Source organism: Prionailurus viverrinus, chromosome E1, assembly GCF_022837055.1.
Source record: "Prionailurus viverrinus isolate Anna chromosome E1, UM_Priviv_1.0, whole genome shotgun sequence".
Taxonomy (NCBI): Eukaryota; Metazoa; Chordata; class Mammalia; order Carnivora; family Felidae; genus Prionailurus; species Prionailurus viverrinus.
The window spans coordinates 16,429,933-16,442,760 of NC_062574.1; the positions used below are offsets into that span (position 1 = coordinate 16,429,933).

At 40.7% G+C, this 12,828-nt stretch overlaps 1 protein-coding gene across 1 annotated transcript in view; it reads left to right on the forward strand.

The window, feature by feature from the left end:
- The window catches only part of TMIGD1 (transmembrane and immunoglobulin domain containing 1), a 34,707-nt gene that overhangs the window by 16,871 nt on the left and 5,008 nt on the right, over positions 1-12,828 (forward strand). The window contains exons 2-4 of the mRNA XM_047833555.1: positions 2,772-2,878; positions 4,760-5,038; positions 9,668-9,943. Of these exons, the coding sequence (XP_047689511.1) occupies positions 2,797-2,878; positions 4,760-5,038; positions 9,668-9,943 (637 nt within the window). The 5' untranslated portion in view covers positions 2,772-2,796. The remainder of the gene's footprint in view (positions 1-2,771; positions 2,879-4,759; positions 5,039-9,667; positions 9,944-12,828) is intronic.

The following is a 12,828-nucleotide window of genomic DNA, read 5'->3' on the forward strand; positions in this document are numbered from 1 at the left end:
GCAGATAACCATAAATATTCTTTATCCTATTCTTGCATAAATGGGAACAATAGTAGTACCCAGATAACACTGTACAACACAGTGTAATAACACCACAAACATACATTTTTTTAACCAACCAAAAAAAATGTTATCTTCAATTGCTAATTCTTTAAAGTATAATGCAAAGATTCCCCAGTCATGTGAAAGTCTCAAAGGGATAAAACTTCTCCCAGTTGTGCTTGGCTTAGTACATCTTATGCACTGGGCTGGGGTTACCAGCATTGCTTAAGTTGTGGAATCTTCCAATATTTTGGCTGCCATGTTCGAGTTAGATAACTTTGGTAATTTGACAGCCTGAGAGTAGTAATGGGGCAAGTTTGAGAAGAGGGTTGGTTTTCACAGCAGCCAGAATATTAGAAGATTCCACAACTTAAATAATGCTGGAAAAATATCACTTCCCACTGATAACCCAAGCCTGGTGCATTATCTAACTTGAACATGGAAATGTTTGGTGAAATGTGCTACAAATTTTTGCACAAGGTCAGGTTTTCTTGGAATAATTACATCACTGTTAGTAATATCTGGCCCCACCTAGTTATTTAGAGACACATGAAAACTTAGGTCTGAAGAAGATGTCTTTCCCAGTAAGTGTCTTCTCTAAGAATCCATAAAAAGAAAGAGACTTTGAACCCAATTTATTTTGTGTACTTGACCCTACTGTCATAAAGTGTTCAAATTCAAGTATTATAAAGATGGTAACAGGGAAAGGATTCAGGGTTCCCAGATGAAGAAACAAGTGGCCAACGAAGTCACCTTTTCAGAGCTTAGCAGGTAAGTGGTAAAACTTTGTCTTCTATATAGAGAGTCGTAAAAATTAAAAACAAGTCAAGTAAGGGAAATTCATTTTGAAAAGATGCTGTCTAATGTGGTAGAAGGGAAGGGGTGACATCCATCCTCCTCTTTAATTAATAGGGTAGGGTATGGTCTGCTACGAAGCTCACACTCAGCACTTATTAGGCACCTACAGTGGACAGTGCTTGAGAAAACTCTATTAATGACCAGATTCTGAAATCATCACTATTACGGTGGTAGGATAGAAATCTTTTTTTTGGCATAGTTTTAAAATTACGGAAGAATCAATGTTAGTACTAATTGCATCTTATTGAAATATTGATTCAGGCTTGCCAGCCAGAAAGGGTGAGTCTGGTGGGAATGAAGCTTACTCTTGTCAGGACAGGCCTGGGGTGGGGAGAAGCAAAGCCCATCCACACAGTCGTAGGAATGTTACAGCTCTTGAAGGTTAATACTTGTAATACAGGGATGAAACTCCAAGTTACTGAGGTCTATGGAACGGCCAGGGCTCAGAAGGAGCAGCTTCTTAAAGGAGGAGAATATCAGTCTAGGCAGTACAGTGATTAAGAGTCTGGCCCTGGGAGTCCTGGGTTCGAATCCTGGCCCTGACATTTACTGTCTTTGGGATCTTGGGCAAATGATATAATCTCTCTAAACCTTTAGAAATGACGTCAAGAGGGTTGTTAGGGACTTCACTGAGATTGGAATAATGTATGTGAAGTGTTTAGTACAGTGCCTGTTGCATAGAAAGCATTCAGTATGTGTTTCTACCATATTCATAGTGGTACCCTTGAAAGGAAGTAATTAAATGTATATTTTTCCTAGATGAAGTAGAGAATATCTAGGGAGATGGATGGCAGCAGCAAAAGCATAGAAGGAAAAAAGAAGGACTTTGTTATCTTTTATTCTTAGTCTATCCTGGGTTGAAGAGAATAGGTATTCTGAGGGAGAGTATGGGGGAGGGGTGGAAGGAAGCAAAGAGATTAACATGGTTTAAGACTAGAGACTAAGGGCGCCTGGGTGGTGGCCCAGTTGGTTGAGCGTCCAGCTCTTGATTTCCGCTCAGGTCATGATCTCATGGTTCGTGACTTTGAGCCCTGAGTCGTTGGGTTCTGCATGTGCAGAGCCTGCTTGGGATTGTCTCTCTTCCTCTCTCACTGCCCCTCCCCACTCACTCACCCTGGCTCTCTCAAAATAAATAAATAAACAAAAAAAGTAGGGGGGCGCCTGGGTGGCTCAGTCGGTTAAGCGTCTGACTCTTGATTTCAGCTCAGGTCATGATCTCACGGCTCCTGAGATGGAGACCCACGTCAGGCGATTTTTTACTGACAGCAAAGAGTCTGCCTGGGATTCTCTCTCACTTCTCTCTCTGCCCCTCTGCCTCCCCAAATAAATTAAACTTAAAAAAAAAAAAAGAAAAAGGACTAGAGTCTATGCTGCAATTGAGTCTTCTCTAAGGCATTAACTTTTTGAGTCTATGGGATTTGGAACAATCTCAACAACTCTCTTTAGCAGAAAGCAACTTTTGCAAAAATGACCCAAGACAGGCTTTCAAGATCAGAATTACTACAGTTCAGTAGAGACTGTCTGTGAATGAAGGGAGTTTCTTTCTCTTTCTGTTAAAATGACATTCTATCAATTTCTCCAGGGAGGACTGTTTCTACCTTCCCCGGGGCTGACCTATAGCTGCCCTATATCTTAAAGCCTATTTCCTTGTGGTTTTCTTTTTCTTGCCTTAAAAAAATATCCTGAATACTAAAAGTACTTTGGACTCAGTAATCAGAACAAGATTGTTTAATTAAAAACTAGAAATAGTACTGTTACAGCTGGGATGACTCATCTGGGATTTTATTTTAAATGCATAATAGGCAAGAGGACGTTTCATAAACTCAGCATAGACCAAAGTACAGAACCAACTACTCCCTTTTTCCCCCCAGCAGACCAGACGTAAATTTGTTAAAGATGGCCTGGAAGATCAGTTGCCTAATGAGAATGTGCAGATTTCTTCTCTTAGTGATTTTGTTTCTGCCCTGTGAGGTGACAAGTAAGTTCATATTCTTTTGGTCTCTTTTTAAATAAAGAAAAATTTCAGATTAAAAAATTATCAGTGGGCATTGGGAAAATCCAAAATCCAAATCACCAAATACACAGTTGATATGGCTCAGAGTACAGGAGTCAGACAACATGACATAACAGTCAATGGAAAAATATTTTTATGGTTCTGGTAATTATGAGACAGAGTAAATGTTCTATTCTCTCCAGAGCCACAGCCAGAATTTTCCTACATTTTAATGCATTCCATTACTAATCACATCCCAAACAGGCTATGCTATTTATTTGAACATACCACTTACAGGAAAATCCTTCCTGAACTTGTTCTCTACCCTAGTCTGGAAGTGGATCTCACCGAACCCTTCGCACCCCACCCCCCACCCCACGCACATCCGTTTTAAAAGTAATACATATTGGGGCACCTGGATGCCCCAATCAGGCATCGGTTGAGCATCTGACTTCAGCTCAGGTCATGACCTCACAGTTTGTGAGTTCAAGCCCTGCATTGGACTCTGGGCTGACAGCTCAGAGCCTGGAGCCTGGAGCCTGCGTCAGATTCTTGGTCTTCCTCTCTCTCTGCCCCTCCCCCGCTAGCACTCTCTCTTAAAAATAAATAAACATTAAAAAAATTTTTTTAAGTAATACCTAGTCAGTAAAAAAAAAATTCAGGAAATATATGAAAGAATAAAGAAAACTAAAAGTCCCCCAAATCCCATCATCCAGAGATGCACTCAACAATATTTTGGTATATATTCCTCTAGATTTTTAAAAAATCCTAGGCTGCAAAGTCACATTATTTTCATCAGTAGTTTATGCATTCTAAAGGAAAAGTTCATGTGTTTACAGACTATATTAACAAATGTTATGTAGGGGGCAAGTCTGTGACAGCTAAAGTCATTCTTAGTTTTTGTTAACTTGCTTCTGAACTAGGAAAGTAAAAATTGAAATTCAGGTATGTTACAGTGAATGCATTTCTGAAAATCAGAGATTAAAAACAACTGTTATATATCCTGATCATCCACTCTATAACCTGTCTACCCTACAAACCAGTTGTTTAACCAACAATTATTTTACCACACTGCCAAAACAATATTAAAACATCAGAAATGCAAGACCCATTTTTCCACAATCCCATCAACAGATCAGAAATCTTTCCAAATCAACTTTTGCCCATATTCAATTGCATATTCAATTTTTATGTATTTATAGGAATTATTACAGATGTAACTTACATTCTGCCTATTCACCTAGAGTTGTGTCTTATGTATTTTTCAATTTTGTTTTCATTTGTCCTTTCCCACTCCCACCCCCTTGTTTTGCTACTTCCCACCCCTTGAATTAAACAATTTAAGTCTGGAAAGCATTTCTCTACTTTTATTAATTCTATTCAGTATACACAGGGAGATTTTTCCCCCAAATTTTCCTCATAAATGTGTGTGTGTATGTGTGTGTAAATGAGGGTAATTCTGTACATACACTTTTCTAACCCAGTAGTTCTCAAACTTCACTGTACATTAGAATTGTCTGAAGGTTTTTTACAAACGCAATGCCCAGACTGCACTCATATCAATTAACCAGAATGTCTGGGTGAGGAAGCCAAGCATCAATATGTTTTTAAAGATCCCTAGGTGATTCTGATGTGCAGCAAGATTTTGTAACCATCATTTTAACATTTTCCTTTTTTTAGTTAATAATACATTATTTTTATCTTTATTAATCTTTTCCCTTTTAAATCATATAGATCAATATGACTATTTTTAATTATTGCAGAGTATTTCATTGTACTGATGTAACATGATTTATTTAACCAATCCCCTATTTCTGCTATTTAGAATGTTCAGTCTATGTTAAAAGTTTCTTCCTGCCTTTTCAGGTTCTGTCTTAACTGTGAATGATAAAACTGAGAACTATATTCTGGACACTTGGCTTGGCTCCCAAGAATCTCTGAAATGTGCTGTTAAAAACCACACCAGGGAGGAAGAACTACTCTGGTACCGAGGAGAGGGGACAGTGGATTTGAAATCTGGAAACAAAATCAACTCCAGTTCTGTCTGTGTCTCTTCCATCAGTGAAAATGACCACGGAATCACCTTTACTTGCAAGCTACGGAGGGATCAGTCGGTGTCCATCTCGGTGGTGCTGAATGTCTTTTGTGAGTGAGGGGGAAGAAATTGCAAGTCAATCTGTGTTGTCTGCACTATATTAAGTGGTACTTGAAATCTGGGTCTAGAGAGTTACATGCGTTTTAACATTTGCTTGGTATTGCCAAATTGCCCAATTTATGCTCCCACAACAGTGCAGGTGGGGGCCTACTCCCCCACACCCTTGTGAGCATCGAGTATCCTCAACTCAAAGAACTTGCCAGCCTGGTTTGAAATTTTATTTTCACTTTCTAAATTACAAATAAGGGTGTCCACCTTTTTATAAATGTGTTGGCTGTTCATGTTTCTTTTCTGTGAAATGCCTGTTCATGTTCTTTACCCATTCTTCTATTGGGTTAGTTGTCTTTTTAAAATTGGTTTGGATAAGGGCTATATATTAAGGAAATTAACCTTTTGTCATTTGAGATTATTGTATTTCTTGTATTTATTTTTGATCTTCTTATAGTTCTTTTTTTGGCCATATTGAAATTTTAAATGTTTATGTATTTAAAACCCCTGATCTTTTCCTTTGTGGTTTCTAGCTTTGTGTCCTACTTAGACATTCATTGGGAATCTTTTTTTTTTAACTTTATTTATTTATTTTTACCTTGGGGGGGGGCATAGGAAGAGAGTGAAAGAGAATCTTTAAAAAATTTTTTTTAGTTTTTTAACATGTATTTATTTTTGAGAGACAGAGCATGAGCTGGGGAGGGGCAGAGAGAGAAAGAGTGAGAGAGAGAGAGAGAGAGAGAGAGAGAGAATCTGAAGCAGGCTCGCTCCAGGCTCTGAGCTGTTAGCACCGAGCCCAACACGGGGCTCGAACCCACAAACTGTGAGATCATGATCTTAGCTGAAGTCGGCCATTTAACTGACTGAGCCACCCAGGCACCCCTAAGTTTTTTTTTTAATAAAAACTTATTAAAAGTTTTTATTAAAAATACTTTATTTACTTTGAGAGAGAGAGAGAGAGAGAGAGAGAGCACAAGTGGGGGAGGGGCAGAGAGAGAGAGAGGGAGACACAGAATTCAAAGCAGTTTCCAGGCTCTGAGCTGTCAGCACAGAGTCCGACATGGGGCTCAGACCCATGAACTGTGAGATCATGACCTGAACTGAAGTTGGACGCTCAACCGATTGAGCCACCCAGGTGCCCCCAGTGAGAGAGAATCTTAAGATCCATGCTCAGCATAGGGCCTCACGTGGGGCTCAGTCCCATGACCCTGGGATCATGACCCAAGCTGAAATCAGGAGTCAGACACTTAACTGACTGAGCCACCCAGGCACCCTGGGAATCTCTTAACATCACCTTAACACCCAAAATGAGGAGACTCTTTGATGGTTGGATTCAGGTATTGGTAACCCATTGGTAGAACTACGTGGGGGCAAGGGAGCCCTACAAGTAATTCCATATAGGTGATCACATAGGTGTTTTGGGTGGAAAGTGGTGCTATGTGAGGGAGGTATGGATAATACAGAGAGGGGTGATGTAGGATAAGGTGACGATGTGGTATGATTTGGTGGAAGAAGTAGCTCTGGACTCAGAACCTATAATAAAGTCAAAGGCATTTGACTCCATGAGCTCAGCAAACTTTTCTGTGAAAAATGGATGTCACTGCTCTTGAAATAAAAAGGTGGAAGAAAGGCTGAAGAATCCAACTCTGGAAAATACTGGCATCTTACAGTTTGGGTTTCCAGAGTGAAACATTTGCATATTCCTGGGCAAAGGAGCTTTTTTTTTTTTTTTCCTATGAATCAGTAAAATGTGGTTTTTAGCAAGCTACCTCTTGGCTACTTTGATAGTACTCAAGGCTATCAGGGGATCTTGGAAGTCTTATAATCCTTATAAAATTATAGATGAGGAAACGGAGGCCCAGACTGAGGGCCCAAATTATCACAGCTGGAGCTGAGAACAGAACACCATTCCCTAGGCTCCTCAGTGCCCTTCCATTGTCTTCCTAAGGGAGACATGGCAGATAGCGTGCGGTGGCTTAAAGAAAAGATTTTCAGTTTTCCAACCTGAATGCATGTTTCAGACCATCTTTACAACAACCTCCTAAATGTGGCTGTTGCTAAGCACATATAAAAAAGCCAACTGGTCAGTGATTCGTAATGACAACAATTGGCACAAACTCATAATCAATAAATCAAAATGAGCTCATAAAAGTGATAAGAATATAATGTACAATTCTGGGGAAGTATTATTATTGTTATAAATAGCAGATTGAGAACTACATGAAAGCTTGATAATACACAATTTGGGGGAGGGTGTGCAGAAACAAGTTTTTCTCACAGAACCTGACCCTTCTTTCACAGTTGCTGCTGAAAGTATAAATTCAGACCACCTCTTGTACAATTTTTATCAAAATTTAAAGGGTGCCTACCCTGTGATCCGGTGTTTCTCCTTCTAGATGGTATAAGTTTGGAGAAACGCGTGCAAAATGTACTTAAAGAAACATATACAGGGGCGCCTGGGTGGCGCAGTCGGTTAAGCGTCCGACTTCAGCCAGGTCACGATCTCGCGGCCCGTGAGTTCGAGCCCCGCGTCAGGCTCGGGGCTGATGGCTCAGAGCCTGGAGCCTGTTTCCGATTCTGTGTCTCCCTCTCTCTCTGCCCCTCCCCTGTTCATGCTCTGTCTGTCTCTGTCCCAAAAATAAATAAATGTTTAAAAAAAAAAAAAGAAACATATACAAAGATATTTATTAAAGCATTAACATTTTAAAAATGAAAATAATGCCCACCAATCAAAATGATTCAAGAGTCTTATATTGTAGCACTCTAAAAGCAATGAGCTAGATCTCTGTGGTTCAAAGTGGATATATCTCAAAAACATGCAAGCTTTTGAGAGAGTAAAGTCTTTATATAAGCTTCCTAAAAACAATACAGTGTATTTCCTATTGATAAATTATATGTATAAAAAACTTTGTTCAGGGCCCCCGGGTGGCTCAGTCCACTGAACATTGGACCCTTGATTTGTGCTCAGGTCATGACCTTGTGGTTTGTGGATGCAAGCCGTTCGTCGGGCCCTGCACTGACAGTGCAGAGCCTGCCTGGGATTCTCTGCCTCCCTCTCTCTCTGCCCTCCCCCTGCTAATGCTCGCTCGCTTGCTCTCTCTCTCTCTCTCTCTCAAAAATAAATAAACATTTCTTAAAAACCTGTTTTTTCAAAAAAGATCTGCAAGGATTTATGTCAAACTCATAGCAGTGGGTATCTTTGGGGAGGAAGCAAACAATATGGAATCAAGGAGGACCTTAACTTTACCTGAAATGTACTATTTTTACAAAAGGAATACTCACATATAGCTGATAAGATTTAAAATTGACCTTCAATGGTTAAATCAAACGGAACAACTAATAGGACATGTCCATAGGTCCTTTGGTATATTTGATAATTACATTCTCTATTGTAGCAGCTTCCAACATATCCGAATACCATATAACATCCTTGTTGGATACGGATACAGAATTCAAGCTCATTCCAAAGAGCAGCAAAATGTCATTCTTCTGAAAGAGTTATTAATAGCACAGCCTACTCAGGGTCTAATTATTCAGTGTGCAGATTACACAAGCTCTTTCTTTCCTCCTTCCCTGACTCTAACTCCTTCCTACTGCCCGCTTTTCAAGCACTTCATTATTCTTCTACACCTTAACCAGAAAATGCAAGGGGCATGGAGAAGAGAAAGAGTCAGCTCAGCCTTTTCTCCCCTTTGGTGGGTGTTGGAAAGCCCTGGTTGGAAAGCCCTGGTGCAGGTGAGGGTTGGAATTATTTGGTGAAGATAAATGTGTTCAAGTATCTATGTCTCTAGGACTGCCATTATCATGGAGGGAGTACGGACTGGCTCACCCAGAGGGACGAGAGGGACCCAGAATGTCACATTCACCTTCCATAGATGTCAGAAGTTGCCACAATCGGAGCACCTTCTGGGAGGGGGACATTATTTCTAGAGAATCATTGAGGAAATGTAAATATGCATTGGGAAATGTGGCCAGGGCAAATGCGGTTAGATAAAATGCAAAAATTGAGGATGTGAGGAGACCTCAAAACCACCGTGGCAGCCGCGGCTTCCGCCGCTGCCGCCACCACCATAAAAATAGTAACTAGCATTGTGGTAAATTCTTTACAGGTGTTATCTCATTTCATCTGTACAGTACCTTGTGAGATAGGTATTGTCCCACTTTTTAGATGAAGAAAGTGAGCAGTTGCTTAGCAATTCAGTAACTTTCTCAAGGTCACAGAAAGTGGTGTAAGATGGAATTAGGGACAAGTGCAATCCCTGCTTTCTTTATATTATACTGTTTTCTCCAACATATTAGTACAGATTGGTTTCAGAGAGCAAAGACTCAAGGCTTATCCTCTTAGGTAGTGCTATAAATGGTCTACTTGGTACAGATTCATCATCATATACATTTGTTTCATGGTTTATCTTCTCTACCACATGGAAGTTCTATAATGTTTGGAACTGGATGTATGTTATTTACCATTGTATCCCTGGTTCCTAGTCCAGCGCTTGGCGTAAAGTAGGTACTTGATAAATTTTTGTCCAATGAATGAATGACTGCGTGAGACAGACTGAAGGAAGATCTTGAACACTGTCGGTAAACTACTGCTTATCCACTAATTAAGCCTAAATGCTTGAGTCTTGTAGTTCCTCCTCTTCTGAGTGGAGACGACTTGCAAACCGTTGAGGAAGGCAGTGATGTGAAGTTGGTTTGTAATGTGAAATCCAACCCCCAGGCTCGAATGATGTGGTACAAAAACAGTAACATCCTGAATTTAGAGCAAAATCACCAAGTCCAACAGACAAGTGAGTCTCTTCAACTGTCAATCACCAAAGTCAAGAAATCTGACAATGGAACCTATAGCTGCATTGCAAATTCACCTCTGCAAATGGAGACCAAGGACTTTCACCTCATTGTCAAAGGTAACTCTCTTTTTAAGTAATATCCAGCACAGTGCAAAAGTCAGAATAGGTTCTCACTAAACATTTTGTGTGGCAACAAATGATGATGCTGATTATGGTTAATAGCCAATGATTTTCTTTGGAGAATCACCCCTATCCAAGAAATTTCCACTAAGAATTCTAATTCATGGGGCACCTGGGTGATTCAGTTGGTTAAGCATCCACCTTCAGCTCAGGTCATGATCTCATGGTTCATGAGTTTGAGCCCCACATCAGGCACTGCACTGACCTGATCATGAAAAGCCTGCTTGGGATTTTCTCTCTCTTCCTCTCTCTGTGCCCCTCCCCCACTTGCACACTCTGTCTCTCAAAATGAATAAATAAACCTAAAAAAAAAAAAGAATTCTAATTCTTCCATTTAGGGGATCATGCCCATTCCATATGAAACACCGCTTTTTGAGCAAAGGTCCTTTCTAGAACCAAGTGGTAGCAGATAATTCTGGTTGGCTTTTAGGGAGGAGTACTTCTGTAAATTCTCCTGGGCCACTAGGTTTGTAGGAACTGGACTTTTGAGTTTACAGCCTAATGATAAACAGAAAGAGAAGTCAGAAACACATAAAGAAGGGAAGACAGATAAGAAAACGAATCTCTGAAATCACTCCTGACTTGGGGTGCCTGGGTGGTCCAGTTGGTTAAGCATCCGACTTTGGCTCAGGTCGTGATCTCACAGCTTGTGACTTCAAGCCCTGTGTCGGGCTTTGTGCTGACAGTTCAGAGCCTGGAGCCTGCTTCGAATTCTGTGTCTCCCTTTCTCTCTCTGCTCCTTCCCTATTCATGCTCTGTCTCTCTCTCTCTCTCCGTCTCTCTCTCTCAAGAATAAACATTTAAAACATTTTAATAAAAAAATTAAAAAAGTAATACAATCACTCTTGACCCTGAAATTGTAATCTATAGGCTAATCAGTAGTGAGGGAGGGGGAAGATGGTGGAAAAATGTCTTTCTCTTGGGCTTCATGCTTCATCCACCCAGACTTTTCACCTCTTCAATAACAGAGAACAAATGAAATTTCAAATGTTCTTCCCTCCTCATATTTCTCATTCATACAAAAAGAGAAAGGGGACCTGAGCAGAGAAAGCAAGGAAGACAGTAGAAAGAAATGAGGTCAGAGAGCAAATGGAATATAGAACGGTGTTCCCACATTTCCACTTACCACTGGCAATTGTGGCAAAATTTGACCTTGAGGTGAGCTTCACAAAAAGAAACTTTCAAGAACGCAGCTGTGATGCCTGAGTAGGAATAGCCATGTTGATACCAGGGTAAAGAAAGCTGCAGTCTTAGCACAGCAGAAAAGACCTGTAGAGGATGTTGGGTCTTGGGGACTTCTTTAGACAATGCCCCAGCCGGGGGAAAAAGCAGCATGGTGTGAGACAGAATTGGCAACAATCAAGCCTGTCAATCATTCTTTGCTGCTGTTCACTGAATAAAAGTTCAAAGATAACTTCCTTTTTGATACAGATCCTGAAAGTTTGGTTAAAATATTTAAGTTTTCTTAGATAACATCTCTTTTAATTTGAAACAAACATTTAGTAAGACCCTTACGTGTTAATTTTGCAGGGTGCCTCGGTGGCTCAGTCAGTTAAGAGTCTGACTTGATTTCAGCTCAGGTCATGATCTCACGTCGGGCTCTGCGCTGGGCACGGAGCTTGCTTAGGATTCTTTCTCCTTCTACTTCTGCCCCTCCCCCACTCATGAGCGCTCTCTCTCTCTCTCTCTCTCTCTCTCTCTCTCTCTCGCATGCTGTCAGAAAAAATGTTAATTTTGATTGCTGAATATATAGGCAAAAACATACCAAAAAAATCTTTAAGTTTGTTTTCATGTTAAAACTGCAATTATAAAGCTGAGAGGCATACCCGATTATGTCATCTGCAGACTTGGGCAAGCTAAGTTAATTTTCCAGTTAGAAAGCCTTAGTTTGGGGACATTTATGAACTCCCTTCTTACTCTAATTGGATAATGTTGATCAGTTGAAATAAAATTTTATTTTTCTGAAAAACAAACAAACAATACCAAAAAAAGCCCAAAAAACAAAAAAGAGAAAGGCAAGATACCTGGTGTAGCAGATGCAGAAAATGCTCACACATTTTCTGGTCTGAGGCCAGTACGCCAAGAACAGCCAAACAAGCTGAGGCTCCTATTTCTTGTTAGAACATTATTCACTCTGCCGTTTGCTTCCCTGTGCCCACTCATTGCCTTTCTTGCTAGTTCCTAGGAAGCCAACTGAATCCCTGCCAGAAGGGTTGGATGGACGATGTGACCAGAGGGCTTATTTCCTGCCCCTCAGGGGGGTCTGGGACACCAACAGAGAGGCTGGTGGGGAGAAAGAGGTGCTGCCAGTTGAATGCCCATTACCGTGATTACTGGCATGCTCAGTAATTTGTCCTGCAGGGCAGTGAGAGTACCCCCAGGGTCTGTCCGCTTTAAAAAACCAAACCCACAAATAACCCAAGTACTCATGGGGTAGTAGCATTGGAAGAGGCAGCTTACTGAAGCTTGTGGCTATTCACCTCCCTGCAAAAGCTCAGTAGGTGGGGCCCCCAGCCATGCCATTCTAACTGGGTGTAAAAAGCTACCCGCAGAGATCAGGGAATTATATCATCCCTCTTGGTTAAGAAGGAATCTTAAGTGCTCTGCGAGATAAAAAAAACATACAACTTGTGTGGCAAGCAGGATGTCAGCTTGACAAATTGGCTTTCAGGTGGGCAGGATCCTGTTTTGGATGGAACCCTTCCAAGCCAACTTGTTTTTCTTATTTCTTCCTGCTCTATTATTTCCCAGGCTGTCAGCTGCTTTCACAGCAATAAGTGCTCTGCTGCCTGTGCTCAGGCTGAATGTGTTTGCCACGAGCC